The sequence below is a fragment of the Elephantulus edwardii genome, unplaced genomic scaffold, assembly GCF_000299155.1.
Source record: "Elephantulus edwardii isolate Elephantulus edwardi_28Jun2011 unplaced genomic scaffold, EleEdw1.0 scaffold00168, whole genome shotgun sequence".
In the NCBI taxonomy this organism is placed as follows: domain Eukaryota; kingdom Metazoa; phylum Chordata; class Mammalia; order Macroscelidea; family Macroscelididae; genus Elephantulus; species Elephantulus edwardii.
This window is the reverse complement of record NW_006399918.1, coordinates 2,818,019-2,834,986: the sequence shown is the minus strand read 5'-3', so window position 1 is coordinate 2,834,986 and position 16,968 is coordinate 2,818,019. Positions and strand designations below refer to the sequence as shown.

Below are 16,968 nucleotides of genomic sequence, written 5' to 3'. Positions count from 1 at the left end.
AGCACAGGGGAGCAGGTTGAGGGTGAGGCTGAAGATGTAGTGGCTCACAAGACCATCAATGGCCAGAGATGAGGAATTAAGAATTCAGTGTTTTGATATGGGGGTACAAGAGCTGGGGCGAGTACGGCTGCCTTTCAGTGTAACTCTACCTGTTACTCTAGAATCACAAGCAGCTTGGAGAAAAAGGACTGAAAAAGGTACACTTTGTCTCTAGCAACATGATATATTGCAACAATGTTCACATTTCAGATGGTATTAGACTATTGAGATTTCTGTCGAACCTATGTTGCCTCTAAGTTTCCCCCCCAAATTTGCTTTGTTTAACAAAAATAAGCAATAAAATGTGTTAAATGAATTCATAGTTATTAGGACAAAAATTAAAGGCTTTTCATGTGCACTCTAATTATTTCACATATGAATTACCCTGGAAATGCTGATGTAATGGAGAAAAGCAACTTTTAAAAACAGCAGATTTAAACTTTTTTGGAACATCAAATTTGAACTTTAATTCATCCAATCAATTGTTAATTACATGACATTTAGCAAGTATTCAATTTTTCCGTACATTAATTTCACTATTTCCTAAAAATAGTTTCTTGTGGGCTGCTTTGAAAATTAATTATAAGGTCTGTAAACCACATTACATAGTGTTTGTTATATGTTGTTGTTGTTGTTGTTGTTGGGTGCCATTGAGTTGAGTACAACTCATAACGACCTTATGAACAAAAGATCTGAACCCTGTTCTACCCTGTGCCATTCTCACACTTCCTGACACAAGAGCTGATTGCGTCAGTCACAGTGTCAATCCACCTGGTTGAGGGTCTTCCTCTCCTTTGCTGACCCTCCACCCTTCCTAGCATCATGTCCCTCTCCAAGGAATAGTTTCGTATATAGCTGACATTATATATAAATCAAACTCACTTCATGATTAATTCTATTAGTTTTCTGGGGCTGCAAACATTTATGAGAAGAGACTGCCCATTTTTCTCTTATTAAGATGTTAGATTCAACCTGTAACTCCTCAGTTAGTAGTGCAACATATAATGAACAGAAGGACTGAAAGAGAATTCTTCTGAAAGTTTTACTCACGCTATTGTAAAGATTGATGGATTCAACTTTTAAGATTAAACAACACATCAAAAAAAAAAATCCAGTTTTATGTCCTAATTTGTTAATTCAGGTATTCAAGTAATAGTTGTTGTTTTTGTGTGCCGTTGAGTGGAAAAAAACCCACAGCTGACCCCTCTTGTGGGTTTTCGGAGGCAGTAAATGCTGCAAGAAGAGATTGTCCATCTCTCTCCCCTAGGGCAGCTGGTGAATTTGAAGCACGCGTTTTGGGGATTTCAGCACTGCTTCTTACCACTAGGCCACAAGAACTCCCTTCAGGTAGATGAGAAAAACAGAAAAAAATATACAGTCTTGAGGCAAGAATCCCTTAAGAAACATTTTGTTTTCCTCTCCCAGACTTTGATTGACTGGATATGGCTTGTTTACACTATGGAGATTAATCTGCTCTACATGGGGCTAAAGGGACCTCTGATGGCCTAACGGCAAGAAGATGTACTACAATCTCGAAGGCATTCAGTTCAAGTCCACCAACTGTTCCACAGAAGAAGGATGGACAATCAACTTCAGTGAAATTAATAGCCTCTGAAAACTCGCCAGAAGGTCAACTATGGGTCTGTTCGGACTCAATGGTACACAACAACAAAGAACAGCAACATATGTAAATATTTCACAGGGATATCCAGATCAATAAACTTGTCAATAGTCTAGTAAACTGGACAAAGTGAATTAATCATTATTCTTAGGTGGTGTTGAGTTGATTTCAATTCATGATGACTCCATGTGTGCAAAGTAGAATGGCTTTGTGGAGTTTTTAAAACCTTTTGGAAACACTTCAGGCTTTTCTTCCAGGGTAACTATGGGTGGTTTCTCACCAACAGTTCATTAACTAGAAGTCAAGCACTTAACTATTCATGCCTATTTAGTCATCTGAATAGCCCTTGTCAGTTGAAAATCAAATGTTAGCCATAAGAATCTTTTAATTCTTTAAAATTCCCTAGCAAAATCTCAAAACATTTTATCCCTATAATCCCTAAAGTTATCCATCCTGAAGATATGCATGCATCCATCTATCTACTCATTAAATTGAGCACATGTTTATTTATGTCTCATTATCTCAGAACTCTAGAATCCCAGAACACTTATCTGTATTCATGCAAAACCTGTACTTGGATCAGGAAGCAATTGTCAGAACAGAGCAAGGAAACATTACATGGATAAAAATCAGAAAATAAGTGCATCAGGGATGTGTCCTGTCTCCATACTTTTTCAATCTATATGCAAAACAGATCATCAGGAAGGCTGAACGATATGAGGAGGAATGTGGCATCAGGATTGGAGGAAGACTCATCAGCAACTTGCATTATGCAGATGACACAATCTTGCTTCCTGAAACTGAGAAATTGAATTATTTACTGAAGAAGGTAAAAAACTGCAGTCTTCTACATGGATCTAAACTTACCATCAAGCAAAGATTCTCACCACTGGGTCAATGGGGAGCATCATGACAGATGTCAAGGAGATTGAGATTGATAATAATTGTATCTTAGTTTCACAATCAACACTCTTGGCACCACCAGCCAGGAAATTAAAAAAAAAAATTGCATTAGGAAATCTGCTGTCAGCGACCTCTCCAGAGTGCTGAAGAGCAATGATATAAGTTTAGGGACTAAGGTGCACCTCATCCAAACCATGATCTTTGTAATTATTTGCTATATATCAGAGAACTGGACAATAACTAAGAACTATAGAAGATAGAATCGATGCTTTTGAGCATCGATTTTTAGCTGAAGAAGAATATTGAATATACTATGGGCTGCCTAGAGGACAAATAGGTCTGTCTTAGAGAAGGTAAAAAGTAAGTTGCTCCTTGGAGACAAGGATCTTGAAGTTCTGACCCACATACTTGGCCATGTTGCCAGGATGGGCCAGTCCTTGGAAAATATCATGCTTGGGAGGGTGGAGAGGCAGTTCAAGAGAGGAAGAACTTGGATGAGATGGATTGACCCAGTAAATGGGGTAATGGGGGTAGGTGTGTTGGAGACAGTGAAATAGGGCTCAGCATAGGGCAAGGTTCAGAGCTATTGTGCATGGGGTCACTGTGAGTCACAGTCAACTTGACCATATATGACCACAGTCCATAGTTAGTACTACCACAAAGGCTACATTTCTCTGGTGGTTCAAAACCAAGAGCAGCTCTGAATGGAAAATATGGACAACCTCCTCCTGGGAGATGTACAGCTTTGGAAACCTGCAGGAGGGTCAACTGCAGTTCCAACTTGAAGGTAATGAACAATATTCCACATGAGAATTCCTGGGAGTTTAGTATGAAACACATTAGACTGCTAAACTCAAGTTCTGTAACTCAAATCCACCAACTATACCTCAGGAGAAAGACTTTCCTCCTTCAAATTTACGAACTTGGAAATCCAAACAAGGATTGTTATGCGTCAGAATTTACTTGATGGCAGTGAGTTTTTAGTTTATATTTAATATGCATAAGCTTTATGGATGATATGATAAAAATATGGGTTCTGCCCTTAAGGTATTCTTAGGTGAATTGAGGCTATAGATGTTAAAATTGAAAATTAATTTATTGTATAGTCATTGTTATTAGATATGCTGGTTCCAAATCGTAGCAACTTTGTGTAGAGTAGAAATAAATGCTAGTCAGCCTTTTGCCATCCTCACAATTAACCATAAAGTTTTCTATAATTGACATTCATCAAAACAAGTAGGAATTTAACTTAATAGCAGTAGGTTTGGGTTTTTTTTTGTTTTTTTATTATGTACTGTACTCTTGAAGATGCCAAATTTATTGGGAAGTAAAGGATAAATCAGAGATAGTAAGTTTTAATCAAAACAAGAAGAGCTGTTGTTAGTCGTAGTCCAGTCTCTTCTGACCCATGATGACTCCACGGGGTTTTCAATACTATGACACTTCAGCAGCAGTTTGTCAACTCTGCCTTCTGAGGGCTCTTCAAATGACCTTAAAATGCTGCCAAATAATTGCTGCTATTTGAACTAATAGTCATACTCTTAATCATTGTGCCACCTAGGGTCTCCTGAGGACAATGATTTTATTTAATTTAGAAAAGTGAACATGTAGGCCTAGATATACAGAACTTACTGAAATGGTGGGGGAAGTGTTCTTGTTAAATGTCATTATGTCAGCACAACAAAAAGAAAACACGACCCAGTCTCTGTCATCTTCACAATAATGATAGTTTGAGGCTATTATTGCAGCCATTTTATCCATCTATCTCACTGAGGATCTTATCTTTTCCACTGTAGCTCTACTTTACCAAGTATGAAATAAGGACTAGTCTCTCCTGATCTTTCTCTCATTGCCATTGAGTCTATTCTGGTGTGGTACCACAATTCAAAGACATTTATTTTCTTGAGTCATTTTTATTCTGTGTCTGTATTTCTCATGCAAATGCTATTTTTATGTGCCATTGAGTCAACTACAACTCCTAGCAACCCAATAAACAATGACTATGAACCTTTTCCCCATCCTGAACCAGTTTCAGTGTCTTTGACATGTTTGTTCCCATTGCCACAGTCACTGTGTCAACCCATCTCATCCAAGATCTTCCTTTCCTACCCTGACCCTCCACCCTTCTAAGCATGATGTTTTTCTCCAAGGACTGGGTCCTCCTAGCAACATACCCAAAGTATGTGAGATGGAGATTCAAAATCCTTGCCCCCAAGGAGCAACCTAGTTTCACGCTCTCCAGGATAGATCTGTTTGCTCTCTTGGCATTTCACAGTATGTTCAGTACTTTTCTTCAGCACTGCAACTCTAAGGGAATGATTCTTCTTTCATCACTCTTATTCATTATTCAGCTCTCAAGTGCATAGCAAACAATTGAGAAAATCAGGGCCTGGATCAGATGCATCTTAAGTCTCTTGACTGACATCATTACCCTTCAGCACTCAGCAGAAGTCCTTGAAAGCAGATTTTGCTAATGTAACTCATCTTTTGATTTCCTGACTGCTGTGCCAAGGGGGTGGATTGTGAATTTGAGCAACATGAAATTGTTTACAACCTTGATCTTTTCTTCTTCTATTATGTGCTGCCTATAGACTCAAGGGTGAAGAAGATCTTTGTTATCTTGCTGTTGTTAATGTACTGATTGATATGTACTGATAAAACTCTTTATCTGTACCACAGCTTGAAGACGTTGTTTTTTTCTCTCTAATCATCTTTCTGTTATGTCTAGCTTTCTCATACAGATGTTGATGTTGTTAGGTGCTATTGAGTCAACCATGACTCATAGTAACCCTGTGAACAATGCCTCTGAACCTTGCCTTCTCTGAAGCCAACCTCACCATCTCTGACTCACCTGACTCCACTGCCGTAATCACTGTGTTAATTCATCTCATCCAGGGTCTCTCCTTTTTGTGCTGACCCTCTGCCTTTCTAAGAATTATGTCCTTCTCCAAGGACTGGTCTCTCCTGGCAACATAATTAAAGTATGTGAGATGGAGCTTCAAAATCCTTGAGGCAACCAAAAATGCCATTGGTTGGGTCAGGAGTAGCTTAGTCTTCAAAGTAACATTTTTGGTTTTTTAAAATATTAAAGAGATCCTGCTTTCTTGACCTAGGTTCAACTCAACAATTTCTAATCCTTTATTTAGAACTGACTTTTAGCTGACCCTCCAGAAGATTTTTCAGAGGCTGTAAGTCTAACTGCACAAGGTTGCTCATCTTTCTCTCAAGGGATATCAGATGGTGGATTTGAACTGCTTACCTGATGGTTAGTAGCACAACTCTCTACCAACTAGGCCACCAGAGCTCTTGGATGTTGGTTAGGTATCTCGAATTTTAAAAAATGTTATAGGATGCAAAGAAAAAGAACAAGAAGAAGGATGCAATAGATGAAAGGATAACTAGGCATAACTAGGTTATGAGCTTGGAAACAGATTGGCAGCAAGAGCTTGGCTCCTGATTTTACCAGAGAGCCAGAAGCAGGTGTGGAATGTGTGCCTGGTGTTAGACTAACTTGTTTCTGAATATTTCCATTTAAAACCTGTTTAAGTTCAAGTCTTCAGTTTCAGATAAAATTGAGAGCCAAGGAAATGTGTGAACAGTCTCACCAGAACCCAGATTAACTCTTCGCTGGCTAGCTGACAAGCTCTACCCTTTCTCCACAGGATAGAGCCTTCAAACACCACTTTTAGATTTCATTCTTGTCTGAAAGAGGCAATAAGCAGAACAAGTAAAACAAAAGTGTGTGAAATTGTAAGAGGTCAGAAGACAGTGAGGGAGTGAAAGTATAAAGATAAAAATAAAAAAAAAAAGAAACCACCCAAACAAAATATCCCTTTAACTTGAATTTTATTGCATAGGAATATTTAATGATAATATTTTTAAGAAAGTATAGATTGATTGCAAATTGAAATTAAATTCAAGAATGATGGATTTCAGAATATCGTTAAGATATATAAGAAGGGAAAGCACTAACTGGAAATAGCAAATAAAAACTGTGAACAACAATATTGAGAACAATCAGTTGAGTATAAAAAGAACCGAGTAGAAATCTTAGGAGGGAATAAAAGAACTTACAAACAGAGGCACCCAGCATATTGGCAGTGGCTGGCCTAGGAGTAGGCCAGCCCCCATTTCGTTCCAAGTCCTACATGTGCATTACTCAGGGCAGGATGTACAGGATCACTGAAAGGCAGGCACTTGACTAAAGGAAAATAATTGGTCCGAACCTGAGTAGTCTTCCATTATTGTAGAATGAGTATGAGGATCCAAGGAGGTTTTGGGTGGGAGGAGAGAGGGCTGAGGATGGCGGGGCTGTTAATCATAGGGTCACACAATTTGTTGGGTGGAGGGGGAGGTGAAGAATATGGGAAAGATCTGTGTGAAAAACAATGTATAACTTTGTAAATAAACTGGAATAAAAGAAATAATCAGTGGTCTTCATACAGTGTTAAATGCCTGTGAGTAAAGAACTATTTTATTTTTGATCTAAAGGAAAGTTTAGAATCATCAGCATAGAGAATCCATGTGATCAAATCCTTCAACTCAACTCATTGTCTTTGAGTCAAAACTGACTTATAGCTGGTTTTCCAGCAGGTTCTCAGAGGCTTTAAATCACATGGGAGGAGATTGCCATTTTCCCCCTGGGGAGCTGTTGGTGGAGTTAAACGATGTGCCTTTGGGCTAATAGCATAAATCCCTACCTGCTAGGCCATCAGAACTCCTTTATTTAGACATAAAAATGAAATATTTTTAATGTTCTTATGGAGGGAGTTGACACAAGAGCTTTATCAGAGCTCTGCTTAGTTATTATTGTTGTTGCTGTTGTGTCTTTAAGTTAACTTCTATTCAGAGTGACTCTATGACCTATGAACATGATCTCTGATATCCTCAATCCCATTGTTACAGTCACTGTGTCAATCTATCCCTTTGAGAGATATCCCTTCTTTTTACACATTTTAGATGTGTTATCAGGAGGGGCCAGTACTTGAAGATTCACCATATTTATCTCTAAAGAGTACCCTAGTTGCACCTTGTCTAGTAACCCTCAGAAAATGTTAAAGATCATTATCGTGTAGCCACTTTGTAAACCTTCTAGTCACATATTCAATATCCAAATATTATGCCCACATTGGTATTTCCAAGGAATCATTATAAAACTCCTCCTAATCTCAAATTATCCTGCCCTCTGATCTTTCAACTTCCAATAAGAATATTGCAACCTAGCTCATCTAATAACTGTCCTTGGAAAACAGCTATTTCTTGGCTTTGTTCGTCTTCGCTAGTTGTAGGAAAATGTAGTATCCCCGTTTCAGTGTATCTCATACTTTCAAAAATCCCTATATTTTGTTATCACAGAATCTGAGAGTTTTCTTCCAGGACAGCAATGCAGAGAAAATGTTTAATCCCACACTCTGACAGTGCCTGACTTTTCAGTAGACATTTGTTACAAGACTGATCTTTCAGCTTCAAAATTTAAAGACAATTGTGTTTTAAGAAAGGCAAAAAAGTCCCACGTGGAAAAGAAAAACTTCATACTTAATAAGACTCTGTTTTCCACATGTGCAATGGAAAAATATTCATTTATGACCAAAGACTAATATGACAATGTTATTTCTGTAGTCTGCAATACACACTTTGTGAAACTTGAATAATTCCGTATTTGCCACAGGGTTTCCAGAAAGCAAAAGCAAAAACTAACTTAAAAGGTACATGAGAGTCTAACTTGGTATATGGAATAACATGTCATTTATAAATAGTTATTAATTATATAAGATATAATGTATATAAATAAGTATATAATGTACATGACATAACAAAATGTACATGAATGAAAAAAATGTATATAAATGATTGTATAAATGTAAATGATTGTATAAACAACAAGTCAAAACAAAAACCAAAGTACAATAGGTTTCCTTGGTACTCATTTTCAGTTCAGAACAACAAAAAATGTGAAAAATACATTAATTAACAATAACTAAGAGGATCCCTTGGAGAAGGACATGATGCTTGGAAAGGTGAGCAAAAATAGAGAGGAAAATCCTCAGTGAGATGGTTTGATACACTGACTGCAACAATGGGATCAAGTGTGTTTGGGAGGATAAGGATGGCACAAGATAGGGCTGGGTTCAGATCTATTGTTCTTAGGGTCCCTCTGGGTAATATGCAACTCAGTGGCACCTAGCAACAACAAGACATCATGTTGGGAAGGGTGGAGGAAGACAAGATGACTTGTCACGGTGACTGCAGCAATTGTTTTCTTTGGTTCTTTTTGGTCAACTCACAGGACTGGATGGACAACAGATCTGCACCTTGTCCTATTCTAAACTATCTTCATGGTCTCTGATATCCTCTAGCCTATAGTTACAGTCACTTGACCAATCCATTATGTTGACAATTTTCCTCTCTTTCTCTAATACTCCTCCTTGTCAAGCATAATGCTGTTTTCTGAAAAATGACTCCTCCTAACTATTAGGCTAAAAATAAAAATGGAGGTCGAAGATCAACTCAAAAGTCCTATGTATTTCCAAAGCCAGAACTCAGAACATCCTATGTCAGGAGATTTTCTGAAACCAGAAAATCCTATGCAGGATATTTTCCAAAGCCAGAACTCAGAAAATCCTATCAGGACATTTGCTCTCGGATGCATAGCTAGTAATCAGAAAGAACATGGCTTGAATCGGACACACCTTAGTCTTCAAAATGACATCACTACTCCTCAATAGTCTGGGGAGGTCCCTAACTACAGATTGGGCCCTCTCAAGTCAAATCACTGACTTATCAAGGGTTCTGCCAGTCAGAAGGATGTAAAGACACTGTTCTTGCTGCCTGCACTCCCTTATTATAAAGGGAAGTGTGGAATAAACCAAATAGTAACACCAAATTAAATAAAAAGGTAGAAAATAAGTCACATTTAAATAAGGGTATGTATTCATCCTGACATTAATGATGAGGATTTCAGTGTGAGAAATTTTTCTTGAGGGTTGAAGTAATTTGGAATGTAAGGTTGAGAAGCAATCTCCAAAGTTAAGGTGCCATTCTTATAAGAATCAAGATACAGGTTGAAAGAAAGGACAGGGAAAAACTAAATGCATGGCCTAAGTATTATCAAAGAAGATTTGGAGGAAATAAAATATTTTAAAGTCTAGGAACAATGCACTTTGTTGGAACTATCACATGTGAAGACAAGAAAAATTATTAATTTGATGGATTCTGAGCTCTGGTGGCCTAGTGGCAAGAAGTTGCGTTGCAATCCTGAAGGCATGTGGTTTGAAACCATCAGCTACCAAACTTTGATTTGAAGCCACCAGCTGTCCTATGGGAGAAGGATGGCCGATCTCCTCCTGTGTGATTAACTATTTCTGAAAACCTGCCGGAGGGTCAGCTGTGGGTCAGAGCCAACTCTACGGTACACAACAACAACATGACATCCATATGAATAACAGCAATAATATTTCCTTTCTTCAACTCCAAGGGCTTCAATAACACAGACTACTAGCAGTGATGGTCACTAGTGAATCCTTGTAGCAGAAAGAGCACTGGTGGCTTGGTTTGTAGGGAACTGCACTGCAAACCCAAAGTCAGTGCATTACTCGTAGTAAAATCTTAGGATATTGTTCCTGACATAGGAGCTACTCAACTTCCCCTCCTCATTAAAGTATTCAAAACTGGAGGATTAAACTCTTTTATTACATTTTGCATTGTAATCAGTGGTCACATTTTACTTACCGAATGATAGAATTCTTTTGGTACTTGTTTTAGGTTGACCTGGGGTGAAAGCTTTGTTCAGTGGCCACATATCATAGCAATTTTGAAAACCTGGTTATGGGTCCAGAAGAGTCTCTGTATTGGATTATTAATAATTAACACTGTAAAATTGGCCTAGTTGTTTAAATGCTGTGTTTTATATTTCTCATCTGAGGAAAAGTGAGTTAATATTTATGAGACAGGATTGTTAAGAGAATAAATGAGAAAATAAGCTATTGTAAATGTTAGCTCTTATAAATATAAAAAAGCTATTGTTGTTGTTTTATTGTTATGTGCCAGTGAGTTACTTGCAACCCATAGTGACCTTATGTAGAGCAGCTCTGAATACTGCCCTGTCCTGAGCCAGTCTCACTAATTTTAACACACCAACCCCTAATTGCCCCAATTAGTGTATCTTTACATCTCATCTGGGGGAAAAAGTTATAGTAGTTACCAAACCTGAATAGTCATTGGAACCATCCTAGGAACTTTAAAAAAAATGTGACTGCTTGGTTTTCATCAAGCTTCGGAATAATAAATTCCAATATTAAATTGGTAACCACTGATCTAATCAAATTCAATCATTATGCAGATGAAGAAATGACACAATGTTGTGACAAAGTGCAAATTGTTATCTAATAATCCTTCCATGATCCTACAATGGATATTCAAACAAACAAACAACAAATAAACAAACTAACCAAAAAAGCTAGTTTTCTTCATATGTCTCCAGATTGATAAAGATCGATAAGGTTTCACAAACTTTTAGAGAAAGAATTTATATAATTTATGTTTTTGTACATCAAATAGAGGAAACAAAATAATCTATTTCTTGAAGAAATAGAAGAGTTGAGACTAAGCCCCAAATCTGTCACTAACAAGCCTTAGACAGTTGGTTGAACAGTTTGAGCTTCAGTTTGTATTTTTAAATAATAGTTGTTCCTGACATAAAGATTTTTCAATTTTGAGAGATGATATTTATAAAAAATACTTTAAATGGTAAAGCACAAGAGAAATATAATGTTGTTGCTGTTAGGTGCCATCAAATCAAGTACAACCCAGTGACTGTAGGAACAATATCTCTGAACCCTGTTCTCTCCTGTGCCATTCTCACACTTTCTGACACAGAGCCTGACACATTGTGGCAGTCATGGTGTTAATCCACTTGGTTGAGGGTCTTCCTCTCCTTTGCCAACCCTCTATCTATCTGAGCATCAAGTTCTTATCCAAGAAATAGTCCCTCCAAGCAACATTCTCAAAGAATGTGAGGCAAAGTTTCATCATTTTTGCCTCCAAAGAGCATTCTAGCTACACCATCTCAAAGACATATTTGTTTCTTCTTTTGGGAGTTCATGGAAGTTCAGTACTCTTCTCCAACACCACAGCTCAAAAGACATTATTCCATCATTATATTCATTTTCCAGCTCTGAGATGCATAGTAAGTGATTGGAAAGACCATGCATGGCCTGAGTCAGATGCACGTTAGTCCTCAAACTCATGTTACTACTCAGTAATTTGGAGTGCTTTGTAATTTCAGACTTTTCCAGTGCAAAAGGTCTCCTGATTTCCTGACTGCTGGTACCAAGGGTATTGATTTTAGACCCAGGTAAGATGAAGTTGTTGACAGTTTCAATCTTTTCTCCATCTACGATTTTGCTTGTCAGTTTAGTGATAAGAATATTTGTTTCCTTGACATTGAGATACAATCTATATCGTGACATTGAGATGCACTCTATATTGACAGTTGTATTATTTGATCTTCTGCAACGAGTGTTTCAAGTCCTCACTTTCAGCAAGCAGGGTTGTATTATTTTCATAACACAGGTTATTGAGGAGTTTCTTCAATCCTAGTGTCACATTCCTCTTCATAGACTCCAGGGTCTTGAATAATTTGCTCAGCATACAGGATTGAATGAGTATGGAGTGAGAATACAATCCTGACACACTCCCTTCTTAATTTTAAACCATGTAAAGTTCTCTTGCTCTGTTAGGAAAAATTCAAGAGAAATATAGCAGATAGCTATTATTTTTTAAGGTGTTTTGTTTTTGGGTGGGGGGGGTTGTGTGTTTTTTTAATTTATTTATTTATTTTATTTTAGTACCACTCCTCTTAGGCCTAAAACTCCTGTCAAATGTGATTTATGTGATTTCAAGGTTACTGAATTGAGAATATAGGCTAAATAAGAAAAAAGTTCAAAATGCTTTATTAGTTTAAAAAATACTCACTTTCGTTAAGGCAGATCTGAATTCTATTTATCCTTTATCAGGTTTCTGAGACTATAAGTCTTAACTGAAGACCATACTGCCTATCTTTCCCCACTGAATAACCACGAATGGATTTGAAACACCAGACTTTATGTTATCAGCACAACATACTATAAACTATGCCACCATATACTTTATTAGCCTAAGATATTAAATAATAAAGGGATTTGCTGCTGGAAATGAATGGGGGGAATTAACAATACTTAATAAAATTTACATAATATTGAAGAACTGTCATATCCTTCCTAAATTTATTTTCTACCTTACTCTCTCCATTGATCAGCATGAAGGATAACAAAAGACAGAAGTCCAGCTGATGGAGCATGAAGAGAAAGGCAATCTGTGCTATACTCAACAACAACTTAACTCACTACTATTGAGTCAGAACCGCTTCATAGCTTACACTCCTGCAGGTTTTCAGAAACTGTAAATTTCATGAGGGGAGATTGTCCATCTTTTCTCCCTTGGAGCAGCTGGTGGATTTGGACTGACAGCATTGGGGTGGGCAGCAAAACCCCTTACCCACTCTGGGTCACCAGAGCTCTCTAATCTGTGGTATAAAGTAGGAGAATCCATTTTGCTATGAAAGTGGTGAAGTCATTGACATAAACTCTACAGTTGCCACCAGTAACCTGGACAGAGATATTTGCTATTTTTGTTTTGTTTTCATTTTTCTTAGCAGTAACTGAAAAAAAGACACTATGACAATGGGGTTGTGGGGGGAGGAAGCACAATCTCTTGTTTATACAAGAGAACGAACAGCAACAATCTGAACTTCCAGAAGGCTTTTAAAAGAGTCTCCGATGTATATCTATCTTCTAGCCTCTCTGGCTCTCTTTTGAGAATAAAAAAGCTTCCTAATAGCATCTTTCATGTCCTTGTTTCTCAGACTATAGATGAGGGGGTTGAGGAAAGGAGCGAGGATAACAAAAGTAACAGCAATTGTGGTATCCCAGAACACTGAGTAGGTGGCCGAGAATCGCAGATACATGACAGCCACACTGCCAAAAAATAGCAGAAACACAGCAAGATGAGCGGCACAAGTAGAAAAGGCTTTGTGACGACCCTCTGCTGAGGGCATCCCCAGGATGACCACGATGATTCGAATGTAAGATAGAGCAATGACCAGGAATGAGGCCAGGATCTCCACCGCATGAACAGCATCCACAATGACCACCAGAGATGTGTCCGTGCAGGCCAATCTAAGCACTGGAGTGAAGTCACAGAAGATCTGCTGGATCTGGTTGGAGCCACAGAAAGGCAAGGTAGCAATCCATGCAATCTCAGGGAGCACAAGGAGGAAACCACAGAGGCAAGAGCCAACTGTCAGCAGAATACATAACCTGGGAGTCATGATGGTTGGGTAGCGAAGAGGATTGCAGATAGCTATGTACCTGTCAATGGCCATTGATGTCAGGATACAGCCTTCTGTGATGCCAAGGGAGTGGAAGAAATACATCTGCAGGAGGCAACCAACCAGAGAGATGGTTTTCTGCTCACTGACTAGGTTGGAGAGCATCTTGGGGATCGTGGTTGTAGTATACCAGACCTCTAGGAAGGAGAGGACACTGATGAAGAAATACATTGGCGTGTGAAGAGTTATGTCCAGTTGAATGGCAATAAATATCATTAGGTTACCAGTAAGGATGAATCCATAGATGAAAAGCAAGGGAATAAAAAACAACAGGCCACCTTCATTCAAATGCGGAAAAATAGAGAAGAAGAACTCTGTCACCATGGTATGATTCTCCCTGGCCATCAATCGTGTTATCTGTGAAGGAAGGAATGAAGAAAGAAATCATGGGAATTGGGATCCTGCTTACTCACTTAAAATTATTTTATTTATTTTATCTATAATCTATTATCTATCTATCTATAAATCTATCTATCTATCTATCTATCAATCATCTATTTGTTACTTATGCTGACTTTGGAATCCTAAAATGATTAGATGGAAATATTTTTCAAGCTGTAGTTCTATTCCAGAAACATTTGAAATATTTGCCTTTGGATCAGTAAATGACTTTTTTGCAAATATCCCCAACTGATGCCAAGAAACCACAAGACACAAATTAAATTTGCTCAAAAGTACTTTCTGGAGTTTCACTCCTTTAATTTCTGAGTCCTATTTTTTGTTCCTCTACATTTATCCTTAATACACTTCTTTTTTTTTAATCATTCTCCAATATTATCCTCAGAGAAAATGACAGTAATAGAATATAAACACTGTATCAGCATCTCATTTCCAATATCTTTTCATTTTGCTATTCTCTCCAATCCTGATATCTAAACTAAGACTGGCTAGACAGTGATCTTAGCAGAAAGCAAAAAGTACCAGAAAAAAATGTCTGTGTTTTATTGACTATCCAAAGGTGAGAAAGATAACAAACTGTGACTAATCTTGAGGAGACTGGGAATCCCAGACACTTGATCATGCTCATGCAAAGCCTATACTCAGACCAGGAAGCAGTCCTAAGAACAGAGCAAGGAAATACCGCGTGGTTCAAAATCAAGAAAGGAGTCTGTCAGGGATGTTTCCTGTCTCCATACCTTTTCAATCTATATGCAGAACAGGTCATTTGGGAGGCTGAGCTTTATGAGGAGGAATGTGACATCAGGATGGAAGAAAGACTCATCAACAACCTGCATTATGCTTCATGAATTTGCATGTCATCCTTGTGCAGGTGCCATGCTAATCTTCTGTGTATCATTAGTATATGTGCTCTCTAGGCAAACACAACAACCTACACTAAACAGATGACACAACCTTACTTGCTGAAACTGAGGAGGACCTGAAGCACTTTCTGCAAATGTCAAGGATTGTAGTCTTCAATATGGATTGAAACTCAATATCAAGAAGACAAAGATTCTCACCACTGGGTAATTGGCAGCACCATGATAGATGGAGAAGAGATTGAGGCTGTTAACAATTACAGCTCGCGTTGGCTCCACAATCAAATACTGTTGGCACTAGCAGTCAGGAAACCAAAAGACAAATTGCACCAGGAAAACGTGCTCTCAGGGACCTCTCCAGAGTACACTAAGAAGCAACAATGTCAGTCTAGAAGCTAAGGTGAGCCTAATCCAGGCCATTGTCTTCAAAATGACTTGTTATGCATCAGAGAGCTGGAAAATGACTAAGGATGACAGAATAATTGATGCCTATGGGTTGTAGTGCAGGAGATGAGTCTGGAGCTTATCATAGACCACCAAGAAAACACATAGATCTGTCCTAGAGAGGGTGAAACCAAGTTTCTCCTCGGAGGCTAGGATTTTGAAGTTCTGCCTCCCATATTTCGAGCACATGGCCAGGAAGGACTGGTCCTTGGAAAACGACATCATGCTTAGAAGGGTGGAGGGACAGTGTAGGAAAGGAATACCCCAAATGAGATGGGGCAATTGGATTTGGTGTGTTGGAGTCAGTCAGACTGAGTCAGGACAGAGCAAACTTTAGATCTGTTGTCCATAGGGTTTCTATAAGTTTCAGGCTACTCACTGACACATAACAACAACAACAACAACAGACAGCAATGTCATAAACGAGCTTGAGAATGTCAGGTATGATGAGGATGCTACAAGATAGGACAGGGTTCAGATCAGTTATTCATAGGGTCACTATGAGTTATTATGTGTTATTGCACATTACAACATGAGTATAAATCCTCCTCTGTTTTATTTCATAGTAGCATATATGTATTTCACTAAAGAGTAAGCATCCAGATATCAGCAAATATTCCTCCCTCAACTTTCTGTCCTCTTCATGTCTACACATTTCCTTCTTCTTCCACGAATTGTTGGTACTTATAGATATTCAAACAAAGTCTTTTCCCAAGAGGGACAAGCAGAAAAATATGGAGCTATGAAGAAAATACAAGAAAATCAAGCAGGACTTGTTTCATAACACTGTAACATGTTGGCTGTACACTTCATTACTAGTCACTGAATTCTGGTTAAATTAACTTAATTATCCAAGATTATTCTGAAATTTTAAAAGACAAAACCCATTCTTTAATAGTTATCATTGTCTTGCAGGAGAAGTGCCAAGAGGTTTTAGTATATTATCTGAAATCAGAGAATTTGTTTTTACCATTTGGCCCAGTGGTGAGAATCTTTGTCTTTTTGATGTTGAGTTTAAACCCATATTGTAGACTACAATCCTTAACCTGCTGCAGCAAGTTCTTCAGATCTTCCTCAGCTTCAACAAGCAAGGTTGTGTCATCTGCATAATGTAGGTTGTTGTGCTTGCTTAAGTAGCACATGTACTAACATTGGAATGATACACAGAAGATTAGCATGGCCCTTGCACAAGGATGACATGCAAATTCATGAAGCATGGCATAACGCAGGTTGTTGATGAGTCTTCCTCCAATCCTGATGTCTCATTCCTTCTCATA

At 38.1% G+C, this 16,968-nt stretch overlaps 1 protein-coding gene across 1 annotated transcript; it reads right to left on the bottom strand.

Moving 5' to 3' along the window:
- Window positions 1-13,385: 13,385 nt before the first annotated feature.
- Window positions 13,386-14,354, bottom strand: LOC102867617 (olfactory receptor 6K6-like). The gene has a single exon (XM_006895518.1). The coding sequence runs from the start codon at window positions 14,331-14,333 to the stop codon at window positions 13,386-13,388; it is 948 nt and encodes a 315-aa protein (XP_006895580.1). The 5' UTR covers window positions 14,334-14,354.
- Between the last annotated feature and the right edge of the window lie 2,614 nt (window positions 14,355-16,968).

What these genes read in the sequence shown, in the direction of transcription:
- LOC102867617 (XM_006895518.1), bottom strand. Translation starts at nt 14,333, where the DNA reads ATGGCCAGGGAGAATCATACCATGGTGACAGAGTTCTTCTTCTCTATT.